This window comes from Papio anubis, chromosome 13 (assembly GCF_008728515.1).
Source record: "Papio anubis isolate 15944 chromosome 13, Panubis1.0, whole genome shotgun sequence".
NCBI lineage: Eukaryota > Metazoa > Chordata > Mammalia > Primates > Cercopithecidae > Papio > Papio anubis.
The window spans coordinates 90,153,327-90,172,316 of NC_044988.1; the positions used below are offsets into that span (position 1 = coordinate 90,153,327).

Genomic DNA, 18,990 nt, shown 5'->3' on the forward strand with positions numbered 1-18,990 from the left:
CTATGTGGACGGGGGTCAGATTCTCACAATGCCCAAATGACAGTAATGTGGGTTCCAGATGAGGAGACTGCAGAGTGCCCCTAGGAAGGGGAGCTAAGTTCCATCAGTAGGTCTTTACGCCTCAACCAAATGATCTGGTAGTTCACACAGTCCAGAAACAAGGGTTCTTATCCCAACTCTATCACTGATTTACTCTCTGCCCCAAATAAATCATCACTCCTCAAAGGCTTCAGTTCCTAATTCATAAAATGCGTTGGATTAGCTCACTGAAGATTTGTCCAGGTCAAACATCTAATGCCTGCTATTCTACTATAACACGTCCATTTTTATTTGCAAGTATACGCTTGTTTTCATGTTTCACGACTGGCTCTGTCACCCAGTTTTTAACTTCTAAGAGGGAAGAGACCTAGTCTTTGCTTTCCACTGGCACATGAAAGGTACACGATATAGGCAGAATGAACAGAAAACTCACTGGACTCATTCCAGACTCGAAGACTGGTTTGGACATAGAGTGGAATAGATGAAATAAGGAGTTAACTGCAAGGTTCCTACCTCATTACTCTGCTGCAAATGCTGGTCACTCAGGAAGTTATTCTCGTCATCCTCTCCAATTTTGATCGTGTCCTCATCCTCCTTGCTAGCCATAAGCTACATGGAGCATGGAATGATGTGAAAATGCAACCCAAAAAAGTGTGCAGCATGAATATGTATGAATAAGTCAGTGATGTCTTTTTTTTTTTAATGCAAAACAAAAGGCAAACAAAAAAGAGGAACAAACAAATGCCAAAGCCATGAAATAAAAATTAACCAAAGTTAGAGTTGCTAGTTGTGGCGAATCACACCAGCTGCCTGGATCAAGCATAATTTAAGGACAGATTCCCCAAGAAAACAACTAAAGACATTTCCCCTTGCCCTTGCATGGCCCTTCCTTAGCTGCCGTAAATTAAATATGCTGTATGCCACTGCCACTCCTGCCTTTGCTAAATTCACTTTCAGATTATATAAAAGTAACAAGATTTTGGAAAACAGCTATTGATGGAATTGAAAATATCAAATAGCAAGAAAGTAATAAATGAAATTTATGGTGTGCCCAATTTATGCATCATTTCTCCTATTTAGCACAAGGCATAAACCTCTTCTTGTTCGACTGTCACACCTCTGAGATGGGCAGTCCTGGCAACACTGTCATTTTGCTGACAAAAAGTCTTCATCTCTAATGAGAAGAGTATCACGCTTGCCTGACGATAACTTTATGCTTTTGGAAATGAAGGAGAGTTATTTATAAAGACTGCATAAATCCCTAATGCTTCAAAGAAGTGTAAATCCCAAAGCTTCTGAGTGCTACAAAATGGATGGTACAAAGTTCTCAAGAAAGCCAGTTCTCAGCTCTCCGGAAAAGCAAAAATTCTATTCATGGGGCACCTGAATTAACCAAATTAAAAATGAGAGAAAAGGTGGCCAGCCACTCCCGGGTAAGGAACCAATCGAAGCTATGTCAAAATTATACCAAATCTTGTCTCACCAATAAAAGAGTCTGGCCAGGTGCGGTGGCTCACACCTGTAATCTTAGCACTTTGGGAGCCCTAGGCAGGCAGATTGCTTGAGCCTAGCAGTTCAAGACCAGTCAGGACAACAGAGTGAGACACTTGTCTCTACAAAAAGTACAAAAATTCTCCGGGTGTGGTGGCACATGCCTGTAGTCCCAGGAGACTGAGGCAGAAGGATCACCTGAGCCCAGGGAGGTTGAGGCTGCAGTAAGCCGTGATAACACCACTGCACTCCAGCCTGGGCAACAGAGTAAGACCCTGTCTCGAAAACAAAAACAAAACAAAATAGTCTACACCGAAGGTGCTGAAACCACGGACTACTGGGTCATTTGTTGGGTGTGTTGTACATGTGAGATACCTACGGTTCTAGTTCAAGTTTTATTTCTGAATCCCTACATTTAGTCAATTATCCCCATAGCTCTCCAGTCCAACTCTCTGATTTTCCTTTCAGAAGAAAAACATTGTTTTGGAAGAAAAACAAAACAAAGGCAACTGAGTTCAGTTTTTATAGAAACTTCCCAGGGTCAGAACACATTCAATCTAACCATATCTAAATCTGCAATCAGGATCAAACAGAAGTGATGATCAAAAACCATATCCCACTATCCTATCAAGCACAAAACAGACTAGACATGCATAAATATACCTACTGAGGTATAAAAGTTTATAAATATGGGTAAGGAACCCTCTTTCTCTTTTGGTTTCTTCCCTCATTACCGTAACATTCTCACCATGATAAAGACTAACTGGAACTATCAAACTCGTTGGTGGGAATATAAAAGGTTTGGACAAAGCATTGGCATTTCTTATAAAACTAATAACCCTATGACTCAGGAATTCTACTCGCAGGTACTCATTAAGTTTAAAAAAAAAAAAAAAGGTATGTCCCAACAAAGAATTGTACATGAATGCTCATATCACCTTTTACCCAAGTGTCCATTAATAGCAGAATGAATAAACAACGTAATCCATTCATGCAATGGAATACTACTTGGCAATAAAAAGGAACAAACTTGATGCACTAACAACATAGATGAATCTTAAAAACATAATGCTGAGTAAAAGAATATATACAAAAGAGAATATACTGTAGGACTCCACTTATATGACGGTCTAGGCAAAATTAATCCATAGTGGGACAAAATCAGAAGAGCAGCTGGGGTGGGATTGGGTTTGGACAACAGAGGACATGCAGGCTCTTGATAGGGGTTTGCCTTACACAGGCACATACACTTGTAAAACTTAGTGAACACAGGCTTACAATTTCTATAGTTCATTTAACTATAAGCATTTATTGAAGATATGCACACTGAAGTACTTAGGGGGAAGTATACTGATGTTTGCAGCTTCAATTAAAATTTATCAGAAAGATGAGACAGAGTGATAATGGGCAGGTGGGAAATGTGCATAGAACCTAAGTGGTGAGTATATGGGTATTCACTGTAAAATTCTTTTCACTTTGCTGTGTCTGAATTTTTTCATAATAAAATATTAGAAGAAAGTCTTTCCCATCTTTAAAACAAAACAAAACAGGGCCGGGCGTGGAGGCTCACGCCTGTAATCCCAGCACTTTGGGAGGCCGAGGCGGGCAGATCACGAGGTCAGGAGATCGAGACTATCCTGGCTAACATTGTGAAACCCCATCTCTACTAAAAATAAAAAAAAAATTAGCCAGGTGTGGTGGCAGACGACTGTAATCCCAGCTACTCGGGAGGCTGAGGTAGGAGAATGGTGTGAACCTGGGAGGCGGAGCTTAGCTTGCAGTGAGCTGAGATAGCACCACTGTACTCCAGCCTGGGTAACAGGGTGAGACTCCGTCTCAAAACAACAACAAAAGTCTCTCTCTGATTCCCCAACAGCTCTGGTCACTGAGTGTTCTCTGCCTCTCTCCAGGTTTCTGCAAGGGGTCTATTCTCACCTTCTGCAATGTGGCTTTTACTGCCCAGGAAAGGTCCCCAAAGACCTTGTTTATTAACGAGAGATGAAATCCATATGGGGTTAGGAAGGAGGCAGAGAGAAGCTCCTCCCTCACTCCTGCGGATCTGAGAAGAGTTTCGCCTAAGTTTAGATGAGCAAAGAAAGTATCATGAACACGTCATTCCAAGTTGAAATATGAAAAGCATCAAAGTTATTCTGCATTTCCAGAACCATAACCATGCCAATACTTGATACAGTGAAGTAAAAATTCACTTTCATTTTTCTTTACCTCTGCTGACCTGGTCAAAATTAAAAGTAAACTCTCAGTTTCCAGGAATGGTCAAGAAATTAAATGTTATGGACATAGAGAAATGTAATTCATGCTACATGCTACTTACCTATTTTTGAAGACATAGAACTAAGATGTCAGAAAGAACTGAGTCACTATACCTGGCTCAGCTTCCAGCCCTACCGCCACTAAAGAAGCAACCTCCAAACCTCCAAGTGTCAACTGGCTCTATCCTCATTTCCTCACTTCTCATCACTTCTCTTTGCCCTGCAAGCTGGCTTCTGTCCCCTTCACTCTAATGAAACCGGTCATGGGACTCACAGGAAGTTCTCAGTACTTTTTTCTTTCTTGTCTTCTCAGAGTGTTCCACACTATGAAACACTCCCTCCTTGAAACCCCATGCTGTTACTCTGCACTCTACTGCCTCTCCCCCTGCCTCTTGAGCTATTCTTTCTTCATCCTCTTGGCAGCTCCCCTTCCTCCTCCAGGAAGAACTTCCCTTAATCCCCAAAGTGAGGGCTGAGCACCTGTCTACAACTCCCTTGAGACTCTGCATTCACTGCATCAGAGCCCTCACCACACTCTGCCGCAACTGCCCCTCTGCTTCTCTAGATTACATCCTAGACAGGGCGGGGACATGTATGTGTTCATAGTTTTAATATCAATGCCTGATGCTCAATAACGCTGCTGAACAAATAAACAAATGAATAATGACTTTTTTCAAAACGAGATCTAGAAACAAGTCGTCTTCAGGATTACCTCTGGTCTTGCTACTCAAAAGGTATTCCTTAGGGCAGCAGAAGCATCATCACCCGAATTTGTTAGAAATACAGACTCTCAGGCCCCATGCTAGGCTTACTGGACAAGAATCTGCATTTTAACAAGACTCGCAGGAAATTTACGTGCACATTAAACTTCAGAAGCACTGCCCTATGGTGTTGCTAAACAACTCTAAACGGAGTCAGAAAAGGGTTATAGTCCCATCTCTGCCACTAACTCACCAAAAAAAAAAAACTAAAATAGCTGTTTTACTGAGTGCCTACCACATGCCAGAACTGTGCCAAGGGCTTTATAAATCATGTAAAACTCATAACAACATATGAAGTCAAATTGTTAGAAAGCTCCTCCTTTTAATGAAATTAAATCTGCTCTGACAAACCAGGTTTTATTGTTACTATTAGCAGAATATTTAACAAGCACCTTCTACTTCTGAGAACCATTTCTGTCCTTTAGAGTCACTAAGGTCTATTTCTTGTCAACATGACAGCCCTACAAATATTTGAGTTCAATTACACTATGCCCCTTTGTCCAGGTTTCCTCTCTACGTCAAAAAAAAAGTTAGTTTCCTAACCATTCTTAATAATGACAATATAAGTAAATAATAATAGTAACTAAAGCTTTCGAGCCTTTGCAGTGTGCCAGGACCCATGCCACATGCTTTCTTTACACATAGCCTGCACTCAGAAGGCAGGTCCACAAGTTATACAGTTCCTGGCTTTCTATGCTCACCATCCTGACTACACTCTGCTGAAATCACTCCCCTGTATCAATTTTCAACCTAATTATCCTATAATGCATGAATAACCAGCAAATAAATATGAGAAAATAGGTGCAACCTCATATTTTTTTAAATGTACACAGCAACAACAGGATACCTGTTCTTGGTGTTTTGTTTGGTGGTGTCTATGTGAACTACCATCAGGCAGGAACTGAGCACCATGGTACCCAGCTGGTGAGGTTCTACACCAGAGCCAGCATCTTAAAAAGAAATCTGACAAACTCCATTAGAGCCTTCAAACTACTTATAGTCTTTTACAAATTAAAAGTTGTTGGGGGGCAGGGGAGAATAAATAAATAAATGAAAATAAATTACATGCCTATTGCATATTTATATCTGTCCTTTGACCTACTAATGACACATATCTGGGAATCAACTCTAAGGAAAAAAAAAACCTAAACACAGAAAAAGATTTGTGTCCAAAGACATTTATTAGAGAATTAAAAATGGCAAATCACTAGAAATAACCTACATGTCCAACAGCAGTGAGGCAGTTAAGTTTCAGCACATTCATAAGATGGGATGAGATGCTATGACATAATAGCAATTAGCAAGAACAGAAGACAAAGCTGCATTCCAGCAGAGGTATGTGCATACACATGTTCATACACACAAATAACAGAAGGAACACTTCCAAATGTTAATTAACTGTGTGCTTGTTTTAAAGTGACAGAAATAGGGGTAATTTATTCTCTCTGTTTTCCAAATGTTGGGGTAATGCTATGGGTTAATTAAATATTGGAGAAAAAAATACTGAATTTTAAAAATAAAAATATACTTGCTTTCCCCCCACCTTTTCTGATTTATAGGCTACTAGAGAACAGGAATCATACCCAGATCCCACTTTGCAAGTCATGCTGCTCGGGAAATGCTGTGGACAATATACGCATTTCTGGTTTGTTTCTGATTTGTTTCTCATCAAAGGAGAACCACACGTACTCCCAGAGAACCGCAGGCTCTGCTCTTTCCCATCTCACCCTCACCCTAACTCCATCTACTCCCTCAGCTAAGATTCCAGTGGGCACATCACCTTTCCCATCCCATTCTGGGGGATGATGGGGAGCTATGCTATAAAGAACAAGGCTATTCATGGGGAACATCAAATCGAAGTACAATATGATAAAAGACTCAACAAATCTGAGTCGGCTGATATTAAGATCTTAGGGTGGGAAAAGGAAAAAGCCGTTTTCTCCAAAGGACATAATGGGACATTTAACAGACTTTTGTTTTAAAGGGTAAATGAACAAACAAAACACACCATTTGTGTCTCAAATGAAGTTGGTGAAGAACGCTGCCTCGGAGGAAGCAAATCAGACTTGTTTCTCCCTAAATGGATCACAGATATTCTTAGTTTTCAAAATTATCTAGAGTCCTGGAGGCTAAGATCAATAATGTTCCCTCTCACAAAGAAAGAAGATGGCCAGAGTGCAGCATAAATACCTTTGAGCATTTCCCACTTTGAAGGCAGGAGGAGACAGCTTAAGGCTGACAAATCTTTCCCAAGAAATGATGTTGCAATGAATGTGAGTTCTCCATCTACCTGGCACTCCAGGTAGAGCAGAAGACAACCCCAACCAGGAAGATTCCAGTTTCATACACGAGGGACCCAAGTGCATAAAGGCCCTACTACTGTACTTTATGGGAGAGCAGTTCTGGTCTTCCGAAACAACGCTAACACGCACATGAAGCAAGGTGCTTCCTACGGGAAAGTCAGGCCAAGATAGGGAATGAAGAGGGAAACAACATCACAACTTCAGGGTCCTCCCATTGTGCAGCCCGGGTCCCAAACAGAGAAAATCAGAGCCAACAAATCACCAAGATCAGCACTGAGGCCCAGAAGTCATCAAGGTGAATAAGACTTCTTTCCTCTTTTCCCGGGTGGGTTGTGTGTATGTCAGTTTTTCAATGTTAATGTATTCATTAAGGCTGCATCCACACTATTCAAATTATCTGGGTGGTTTGGAAACTCTCCAGATCCCTCTGAGACCACATCACTCATCCAGATGTGTGCCATCTGCAGCACAGGTCCCAGGGCTGGACCAGAGTCAAAGCATCACAGTATATCGAATGTGTCCATGGAGACATGACTCGAACCTGAGGAAGCCTGTGAGCAGACCTGACAGCCTAGCGGGACTCTCAATAACCAGTTCACAACAAAGGGAATTTCAGTTAGAGATCTCCCCAGGAACAGATGCAGTCTTGAAAAACCTTTCAGGTTGTTATACATACATACATATATATAAATATATGGTTTGTATACATACATACATATATATGAATATATGGTTTTGATGAGTTTTTTTTTTTTTTTGAGACAGGGTCTCGCTCTATCCCCCAGGCTGGAGTGCACTGGTGTAATCACAGCTCACTGCAGCCTCAACCTCCTGGGCCCAAGTGATCCTCCCACCTCAGCCTCCCAACGTGCCGGGATTACAGGCGTGAGCCACCATACCAAGCCAGTTGTTATATTTTTGTAATCAGCACATGACAACAAAAATGTTTCTTACCTCTGTTTGTTCTGTAGACACAAGTCTATCTGGAAACCCATTTCCCTGGAAACCCACGCAGGAGAGATCAAAAATGGTTTTCTTCAGATGCTGGTTGTCTGTATACAGCTCCTTCACTAGCTGTATGAGGTCACTGACCTAGGAGGTAAGAACAAGGACAGGGCTGTCCACCCAACAAGAGACTTCAGCTTCCTGGGGCCACAGCCCCAGACAGCCCTATTAAGCGACTCTTTGGCACCACGGTTATGGGGAATCAGGCTGATTCTAGCCCTCAGGATACCCTGCGCACAGTGACAAAAACACTGGCTTTAACATCTGACATACCAGTATTCTAATCCCAGAGCCATCACTTCAAGGCAAAAAGATCCTGGGCAAACTGCACAATCGAAGTCCCAGTTTCCTCATCTATAGAGTTACTATGAGAACTGAACAGGATTGTGGTCACAGTGCACTGAAGTCCCTGGCACGGTCTAAGTGTTCAGTCAGTGACAGCTAATACTATCTCTCTCCTGCACTTAAGGTCCTCTAGAGGAAAAGTCTCCCAAGGCTAAAGTTTCTGAAACTGTATCAGAGTCTTACTTTTCACTAGTGACCTCCTCCTCTGCACACCTATCTGGCAATGCCAGTAATATTAACAGTTGTCAATTATGAAGCAATTTACGGCTAGTAAAATACTCCTACAAGCTTTAGTCAATCACTCCTTGCAAAAATCCTGAGGAGGTGAACAGGCTAGTGTGTCTATCTCCATTTTACAATGAGGACATGAAATACAAAGAAATTTAACTGCCCAAAGTCCCACAGCTGGGGTGTCTAGAGAGCTAAATGAGACAGAACAATGGCCAAAGTGCCTAACCATATGGGAAAGAGCAGCTGCCTCTACACAGGCAGAGCTGGGCCTGGGTCTTGCGAGGCCAGACACATAAGGAACCGAGCAGACACCACCTTGGTTTCCTGCAGGCTTCAAATCCCAACGGCCAGTAATTTTCCGAGGCTTCTTGATGGAAGCGATTATTAGCTCTTCAAATAACATGGAAATTCCCACCCTGAGTACACATAGTAGATATCCAATACATCAAAATATGAACAAAAATTGGATCTAATCCTCAAGGAGGTTCTAGTAGGAAGAACAAGACATTCTGAATTTACTAAGTGCCAACCAAGTGAACTACCTCCTGGCCTTACCACAGCCCCAGTAGGCACTAGCAGCAGCTATTATCATCTCTATTTTCTTCATCTTTAAAAACTAACAGCTGCCTCCATACTCCTTGCCCTATTCCTCCCAAAATACCCAAAATTTTATTCTCCTTGCTATTTCTTTGTTCTGTGCCTTACACAGGCTGTTTTCTCTTTCTCTGCTGAGAAAGTGGAGACCTAGGCAAACTCTGAATTTGTCCTTCAAAACCCACTTCAAGTCTCACTTCTGTTGAGAAGCTTCCCCTGATCAAGTAAGCTCACCCCGCCATCTCCCATACAGGCAATTAACCTCTCCTCTGCTATTTCTATACCTTGTACAGCTGCCCATACAGCAACCTTGCACCTCACGTTGCAATTACTTGCTTACATGCCTATCTCTTCTATCAGAATGTAAATTATTCCAAGACGGAAACTGAATCTCAGTCACACATACATGATAATTTTACAATAAACCAAACAGTCTCAAACCTCCTATTCCTAACAATGTTTTTCAGAACCTTGAAACACTAAACCACTCTAACCAGGCCACTGATCAACACATTGAAGAACCTTTCCAGTTTAAAAAAAGATGTATCGATCAAACCTGGAACGTTATTCATTCAAAATGTATCCATTATGAGCTCCTATATGTGTGCCAGGCAACGGGAAATCAGAAATAAGTAAGACATAATCACTAAGTTTAAGATGTTCACAACCTAGCAAGGAAATATAGACAAATAACCACATAAATACAGATCAGTAAGAAAAGGACATCGATTTGGATTAGGTACAAAAAAAAGAGGGGAACAGCCTGAAGGAAAAGTGGCTAACTCTAAACGGAGGGGCCAGAGACCTTTTCCTCAACGAGATCAAGCCTGGCTGGGTTCTTAGGCCTGCGGAGTTTATCAGACACAAGGGAAGGTACTCCAGGTAATGGACACAGGAGGGGCACACACAACAAGGCAGAGGGGACAGGAAGGAAGGAGAGGGGCCTTCAGAATCTTAACCTTCATCAGGAACCCAAGATACAACAAACAATCTAACAAAAAGAAATGCACTAAAAGTTAATAGGTCAATACCTTTTTCTTAAGTTCTTCTTGAGAAAAATGTTCCACTTGAAACCGATTGTTTTCTTCAAGGCAAATACTTAGATAAGATGTTTGATCACTATAAAATGAAAATGATTCTTCTGCCCAAAAAAACAAAAGGTGGGGATGGGGAAGAGAAAAGGAATATCAGAAACAGGTCCTCCCAAGACTGATCCCAGTGCAATCCATCCAAAGCAAAGTGAATGGGGGAGGTGGGGCGGAAGGGAGCATAGTACACAGAGGGGGCCTAAGGCACCACCTTTGGCGTAAAAGTAATTTTCCCTTTCTCAACAGGCTGATATTTCAATGTATGGTTTCATCTTAGGCCGTAGGTTTTCACTGTGGCCAACTGTGAATTATAATTTGCATATCAAGTATTGTGCCTGGAGACCATTCTGAATGGCACAAGAAAATGGTGATTTCAGTTTAAATGAGGAACTGATTCTGTTTAGGGGAAAATGCAGAAAAATTAGATGTGACCCACAAGGGCAGAACTCAAGGGAGATAAAAGTGTCTGATCTATTTTTTTTACGGGCCCCAGAACCCTCACGGGAAACCAGCATACTAAGTGCAGAAAGTGCCTGCTAGTGCTAAGACAGAAGAATCTCTGGTCACCGATGTAAGGATCTGCTTCCTCTGCAGCAAAGGTCAATTGTAATAGGAAGGGGAGAAGCAGGGGGCGGGGGGAAGATGTGTGTATATGTGTACTGAGCAAGGCATATCCACAAACAGTATCTCATTTAACATACACGTGTAAGAGTTGATACAACTAAAATACGGCACAGAATACTAGAAAGAGCTAAACTTAAAGGAAGATGCCTTGGCTCAAATCTGGGCACATCAACCCCCAGCTGAGCCTTGCTTTCTTCATCTGTAATATGAACGTAATACCTACTCTATCTAATGAGATGACTGTGAGGGTCACAGGTGGAAAGTCAGGTGCCTAGCACTGTGCCTCGTACATAGCAGATGCTCAAGAGATGTCAAACCTACCACTGTTATTATCAATTTTTACCATATGCGTCAGGCACCAGGCTAGAGATACAGAAGGGAATCAGATACCAACTCGAACTTTGAAGGGCTCAAGTTCTACCAGGGGAGAGGGTCAAATCTTAATATTACTGTGAGGAACACAGAAAACGTATGTCCCACAGGACCCTCATGTTGTAGCCCTCCTTTAATGCATATACAGCACTAAAAACAATGCTTCAACCTAAAACAGCGTCTCACCCATATGTGTGTATGGTCTTGGGCTCTCTGCAGTAGGTGCTGTGGTAGGCAGTACTCAGATGTTTTGGGCAGTGAGGGCTGTAATCCCCCAGAAAAGGGGATTGCAAGTGCCCAGGGATATTTGGAACTAGAAGTATCAAACGATGCAGAAAACAGCAGAGGCAGCGAGGAAGCAATCCTGCACCTGACGTTCGGCAGAATTTAGTACAACTTCCTGGGCTCTTCTACTAGGAAGGCTAACATCAGCATGGTCACCACAAAAAGAATCTCCAGACGAAACCCTGTGTATGCTTCATCCCTTAACAAATATTTAGGACTCTGGTGAAGTTCAGTTCATGCCCTCCAAGTGGAAAAACCAAAGAGAAGCACATAGAATAAAGTGTGTACCTTCCCGCCTCCGAATTTCGCTGATCTGCTCCTCCAAGGTCTTCCGCAAATTCTGATATGAACGCACATCCCGCTCCAGTTGCTTCCGCAGGGCAAAAATGTTGTTTAACTCAGCCTGCAGGTTGTTGATACTTGGTAAAACAAGACACCAGAAGTTTTAAAACAGACCTATTTGTACTTTTAGATGCAAAGCCCAGAAAGCGTTCCTGTGATTTTTATGTCATTTGTGTTTTTTTCTGGTTATAAAAGTAAATACAGGTTTACTATAGAAGATTTTAAATACAACAGTATAAAGAAAACAAAAATTACCAGGCTCCTACTACCAACTAACACACGGCAGACTGTATTTCCTTCCAATCTTTTCCCCTATGAGTAATTTACATGGCTGAAATAATACTAGACATACAATGCTGATATGCATTCCTCACTTCATAATTCCCTATATTTTTAGCAATTATTTGCAAACATCATTTTTAATGACCAGATAATATTAAACTAGGTGAATGTCCTACCACTTACTTTAACTCATCCCCTATTAGTGGATACTTGGGTCATTTCCAAATTTTTGCTATAGGCATAACTAGGTGAAAATAATGTAATTCTCCAGTCCAGAACGTGTCTCTGTTCTGAACAATGCCCTGAGAGGGTTGGGTATAGAAAGGGAGGCTCCCCAGGGCCTGGGTGTCACTTGGACACCCAGGCTTCAGAAGAAAGGGAGACAGAGGACTCCTGCTGCACTCCTCAAAAGAGTCATATTGGAAGTAAGGGTAGGGGACAGGTGGGAAGAGAAAAAAATAAAGGAAGAGTGAGTCAACAATAAGAGGGAGAAAAGGACTAATCTATTAGGGGCCAACAAAACTCCACTGTGATGGATTAACCACTCAGAAATGCATAGTATGAGTGGATTTTTATTCTGGGAGAGGAGACATAGTGTTAAGCTGTACAGAGAGCTTGCATGGACTAGAAGCACAAAACCCAGAGGAGGCCAAGAAAATGCACACCTCCCAGAATTTGCATTAATCTTGGGGAGCCCTGTCCAACAGAACTTTCTCCAGTGATGGAAATATTCTATACCTTCACTGTCAACTACAGTAGCCACTAGCTACAGGTGCCTACTGAGCATTTAAAATGTGGCTAATGTACCAAGGAACTAAATGTTTCATTTTATTAAATTTACAGTAAGTTTAAATGTGAACAGCCACATGGCTAGTGGCTACTGAACTGGACAGTGCGGATCCACAGGAACGGCTTTGGACTCCTACTGATATGCAATTGGCAGAGATCGGAACCGCTTAAATCCAGCTCTCAGAAGAACACGGAGACCCCAGCTGACATCTGAATAGCATAAATAATGCTTCACTGTGCATCTCTGTGGTTAAAGCCTTGTTTGACATCCAGGTTGTTTTCTTAAGAAAGATTCCCAGCAATGCAATTACTGGGTCAAAGTATATGAACATTTTTAAGACTACTGAAACACATTAACAAATCAGACAGACTTCTTTTTTAGATACTAAGAGATCTATCACTCTCCATCCAGCGCCTATGGTTCCCTAAAAAGGTCCATCAATGCCATGAAATTATCTGCAAAAAATGAATGAATAGGAAGAGGGCCTATAAGCTTTCATCAGATTTTTCAAAAGGGATCAATAGCCCCTGAATGGTTAGAGGCAATTGCTCTAAATATGTGTGCCAGACTCCTCAAAGAAGCCCCACTTCTCCTTCAGAGACTTCCAGCTCCATCCATCGAACTGCACACATAAATCAACACACACTGGAAGGAAAATAAACCATGATGTCTAATCTTCTATGCTTGCTGCTTTGAGGACAGTTCATCGTGAAGCAGTCTTCATGCAAGGGAAAGGGCCCTACTAGCAACTTGTACCTAGTTCCATTTTAAGACAATCATAATGATCAATTTGTAAGGCTGATGAAAAACCTCACAGAGGTGTCACAGCACAGCACTCGCTTGGATGTGGTCGTGCTGCAGAGGCATTTAACCAGGGGGAAAAAAGGAGGCTGTTTTAGAGACGCTTCTGTGATTAGGGCTGAGGAAAGCTAACCGCTTCACTCCCTCTTCCATTTTCTGACAGGGTGAAAAGTACACAGCTGCTGCTCCTGTGTCTGTCACTTATGTTTTCCCAACTTGAGAATCTTTTCAAGGTGTGAGGAGTTGGGAGAACAAAAGGTGCTTCACTCAGAAAAAAACAAAAACCTTCCTCTTCCTGAATTGGGGCGGGGCAGACAGGAGCAGAAACAAGGAGTCAGAGAGATCCAAGCTCAAAATAGCACGTTACCACTACTGAGCAAGCCAGTTCAACTAACTGAGTCCTGATTTCCTCACACAAAATGGGGACAATAATACCTTTGCTTTGCGATTGTTTTGAGGAATAAATGAGATGTTACATGGGAAAGACAATAGGACAGAGGCTAACACATATGAGACGCTCAACGAGCATCATTTCCTTCCTTCCACATACTCCAACAACTCCCATCCAGAAGATAATATTTATGAGCCAAGATTGCTGATTTTCATGAGTTACAGCAACGATAATCACCTGGAGATGATTTTGCCCCCACCCCCCAGGGGACACTTGCCCATGTCTGGAAACATTCTGCGTTGTTACAACTGGCACGGGAGGACCAGGTGTGCCGACCTTCCCATGGTAGAGGCAGGGGATTGCTAAACATCTTACAAAGCACAGGACATGCCCTCATGACAAAAAAATTATCCAGCCCCAAAGCCTCATATTGCTGAGGCTGAGACATCCTGAGTTAAAGGGAAACGGTGCTAGTCCTCAAGATGGGGAGTGTATCAGCAAGAACCTGGCTTGGGAGTCAAGGCGACCTGAGCACTGATAATCCTTCACTGTGGAACACTGGGTGATACACAGCGTCTTAGAATGCACATTTCCACTTCCGTAATTTGGGGATAATCCGCCAACTTCTAAGTGCTGCTGTGAAGAATAAAAATGTAAAAGTGAAAGGATCAACCACATTCTTACAATGAGTTTCCTCCCTTCTTGACCTTCCTTTCCAATTTTAATCATAGTACATCATCTGTCTCCAGGGTCATCCACCTTTCCTGCCAATTTCCAGAATGAACAGTGCTGGAGTTACAAAAAGGAGCTCTACCTTCCTTAGCCCACATTCTGCCCTCTGGATATGCCAAGGTCTGAGGAATCAAAAACCTCCTGCAAACTAAGTTTCTGCATAATGGAATATTAAGACATATATAAGCTTTTCATGTTGTCATTATTCTTAAGAAATCTTACCATTTACTGAGTGCTTACTATATGCCAGGAAGTATTAGGTCTTTAAACAGTGTTCTCTCTGGTTTCAACAGAACCCTGTAAAGTAGGTAGATATCTAAGTAGGTAGGTAAGTAGGCAGACCAGCCAATCTCAATTTCTCAAACGCACTGAGGCTCAGGGTGAGAAATTACTTACCCAAGAGCTCAGGGCTGCTGAGTGGCACAGCTGAGATGTGGACCCAGGTCTGTCTCCTACTAAATGTATTACAAGTCTGAAGATGAACAGGAAACCTTTTAAGAATCCTTGTTAGTCCTGGTTAGTCCTTGTTAGTCTGAGTTAGCCCTGACCCGCCTCAGTCCCATCCAAGTTTTCATTCATTAAGAAAGAGCCTGTGAAACTTGGGAGCCCCTCATGAAGCTGAGAAGACTCAGGCACAACCATATCCACCCACAAGGCCTCTCAGTACCCAGAATCAACCTGGCTCCTATCCAGAGAAGCTGTGGGATTGAAATGAAATGTGTCCATTCCTCTGTGAGTTTCCACACATGACTCAACCCCCCATGCCCCCGACCCCTCGCTCCCCCGCCACCTCCCCCCACACCACTCGCCAAGTGAAAATGACCAGCAGCTGAGGTTTCTTGAAAAAACTCACTTTCAGAGAGTGACGCCTACTCCCAGAATTTCAGCGGCATGTTTTCGTTTTCCCTAAACTCATTTCCCATGAAAAAATCTGGAAATTATCTCATAATTTAGAAGATCAACACAGCGGGGAGGGGCATTCCTGCACAGAACATTTCCCAAGTGCCTACTCTGTACCAGGCCCTGGGGAGCCGAGACAGTAAGGTGGGACCCCTGCCCTGAGGTGAGGAGGCACAGCAGGCACAGACCTACATAAGGTGACCTCCCCACGCAGGGCAGAAACACAGAGGCAACTGTTCTGGGGATTAGCGGGGCCGCTTGACAAAGGTAACATTCAAGCTAAATTCTAAAGGACTGGGAGGAGACAAAGTAGGGGAAAGGTTGAGAATAGAAGGGTAGGAAACACAGGTGAAGGTATAGCCCAGGGAACGATAAAGAGTTCACTATGGTGAGAGTAGAGGACATACAAGAGGGAGAAATGAGGGGTGATTCTTTTTTAACTTTTTATTATAGAAAAGTTTAGACATATATAAAAGGGGAAAAAAAAAAAACACTACCGTAATGAACTGCTCCTCCATCTACACATACCTCAGCCCCAACGATCAGAGAACCAGGGCCAATCTTGTTCTTTTGATATCCCCACCCTCCTCCTCAGCTTCTGCAGTTTGGAAATGAATCCCAGACATCATACCTTTCAACTGTACCCATCCCACTGTGTAGAGAGTGGTGGCCAACACTTGTAATCCCAGCACTGTGGGAGGTGGAGGTGGGTGGATGCTGAGGTCAGGAGATCGAGACCATCCTGGTTAACACAGTGAAACACTGTCTCTACTAAAAATGCAAAAAATTATCCGGGTGTGGTGGTACGTGCCTGTAGTCCCAACTACTTGGGAGGCTGAGGCAGGAGAATCGCTTGAACCTGGGAGGCGGAGGTTGCAGTGAGCAGAAATCACACCACTGCACTCCAGCCTGGGCAACAGAGCAAGACTCAATCTCAAAAAAAAAAAAGGATTTCTCAATTCTGAGAAATCCCTGAGGCCAACCCTGCATGTACAGATACGTGGACAGAGGCCCAGAGCAGCACTTGCCTGTGGACACAGAGCTAGAAAGTGGGAGAGCCAGGGCTAGAACAAGGCCTCTCAATCCTAGAGTTGGCTCTCCCCACCACACCTTGCTGGCAGCAACTCATTTCAGCAATTCTGCAGAGACAGGGAGACTTGTTTGAGTCCCAGGGTTCTGTCACTTGACAGCTGCGTGACTTTGAGCAAGTAACTTACCCTATCTTAGTTTTCATGACCTTATAGAAAACAGGGATAGCATTATTATTACTTCACAGAAAGGCTGTGAGGATCATATGAGATAATACACAAAGAAGCACTTTCTAAATATACAATAAAGTATTTTTAAAACCTGAGTAATCATGATTTTAAAACCTAAGTAATCAATTTTGTTGCCAAAAATCAGACAATTCTTGATAGAAAACAGGTGCATGTGACTATTAAATAGTGCAATCGCCACCCAAGCTTTATAAGCTCCATAAGCAAACTGGTAGGGTGTTGCTGCCTTAGAGATCACCAGCACTGATTGAAGGGATGCGTGTGTGTGTGTGTTCGCATTCACATGTATGATGTCCAGACAGAAACCCTTACCTGTCTGATTCCTGCAGAGATTTGACCAGATGGGTATAGATGTCCTGCTCTTTCTTTAAGACCTGAATCAGCTCTTGATAGTCTGATGATTGTTTCTCTTCCTGGAAATGACAAAGGGCATTTGACATTAAGGGAAGAATTTTGAAAGAATACATCCTTATATTATGCAAACATATGTAGCTAGTCCCAGTTTTTAAAACCAAACAAAGGTGAGGCCCTGTGCCTGGCTCTGGCTCAGGCCACAGTCAGAGAGCACCACCTTCAGGAGGAGTGGGGAATGACTGTCCATCACTTATCCCAGAACGAAGCTGAGAGCTGAGCTTCCAATACTGCTTCCAACAGCTGCTAGGAAGACACATCAGTTATGGGATTAGCCCATCGTGAGACTGTCATCCCTCAGAGCTGCTGGTCACCGTTTCTACAACACTACAAAAAAATGTCTTTCCATATTCACTGTTGCTCCAAAGAAGAGAAATTCACAAACCAAAACCTGGCAAGTACTGGGGACTAGGGATTTAGTGACAGTCAAGTAGAAGAGGTCAACTGAGGCATTCTTGGGAGGCATTCAGAGCACAGTGATGATGAAGAGATCTGAGTTGGATCTCTGCCACTTACTGGAGGTATGATCTTGGGTAAGTAGCTTAACAAAACTCTTTGAGCTTCGGTCTCCTCATTTATGAAATGGGGATGTCATTTTATGAATTCACATTCACAAATGTGAAATTTTTTAATATTCAAAATTTGGTTCTGCCACCTACCAGTTCTGAGACTCTGGGAAGTTACTTATTAGGAGCCTTGGTATTCTCACCTGTAAAACTGGTGGACAATTACCACTGCCTTGTGGAGTTATGGAGCAGATGAAATATAAACTGTGTACTGTAAGGAACCAGGGATACCTGGAGAAATTGCTGATTCCCATATTAGGACAAGGAAAATCAGGAACAACAAAAGATATGTGTATAGCATTTTATTGTGCCAAAATATGAGGAAGTGCTTATAGAACAGTGGTTGCCAGGGGCTGGAGGGATGAGGATATGGGAGATGTTGGTGAAAGGGAACAAAGTTTTAGCTATGCAAGATGAATAAATTCCAGAGATGTAATACACAGCATGATGACTATAAGTAACAATATCCTGGCCAGGCACAGCGGCTCACATCTATAATCCCAGCTCTGTGGGAGGCCAAGGTGGGAGAATCACTTGAGGCCAGGAGTTCAAGATCAGCCTGGGCAACATAGTGAGACCCCATCTCTACAAAAAAGTAAAAAATAAAAACATGCGCAGGATATGGTGGCATGCCCCTATAGTCCCAGCTACTTGGGAGGCTAAGAGAGGAGGATCCCTTGAGCCCAGAAGTTTGAGGCTGCAATGAGCTAGAATCATGCCACTGCACTGAAGCCTGGGCAACAGCAACAGAGCAAGACCCTGAAATAACAAGCAAACAAACAAAAAAATACTGTATTTTACACCTGAAACGTGCCAAGAAGGTAGAGCTTAGGTTTTTTCATCACACAAAAAAAGGTAACAATGTGAGATGATAGATATGCCAATTAATTTGATTATGGTGATCATTTCACAATGTGTGTGTATATATATATATATATATATATATCAAAACATCTAGTGTACCTTAAATATATGCAATTTTGTCAATTATAACTCAAAGCTGAAAAAATTTTTTAAAGAAATGCTTAAATAATGATGGAATGTTGTCAAAAGGACACACAGAGCCAGTTTGGAAAGGCTCCCACAAGCA

The 18,990-nt window shown here is 42.5% G+C and overlaps 1 protein-coding gene across 5 annotated transcripts in view; it reads right to left on the reverse strand.

Moving 5' to 3' along the window:
• The window catches only part of CDK5RAP2 (CDK5 regulatory subunit associated protein 2), a 185,303-nt gene that overhangs the window by 70,014 nt on the left and 96,299 nt on the right, over window positions 1–18,990 (reverse strand). For 3 of the 5 annotated variants that reach the window (XM_031654462.1, XM_021927212.2, XM_031654464.1), the window contains 5 exons: window positions 17,236–17,336; window positions 11,697–11,827; window positions 10,071–10,180; window positions 7,819–7,956; window positions 553–648 (listed from right to left, as the gene is read on the reverse strand). In XM_031654462.1, the coding sequence (XP_031510322.1) occupies window positions 553–648; window positions 7,819–7,956; window positions 10,071–10,180; window positions 11,697–11,827; window positions 17,236–17,336 (576 nt within the window). The remainder of the gene's footprint in view (window positions 1–552; window positions 649–7,818; window positions 7,957–10,070; window positions 10,181–11,696; window positions 11,828–17,235; window positions 17,337–18,990) is intronic. The other 2 variants (XM_031654463.1, XM_031654461.1) reach the window with 1 other exon arrangement.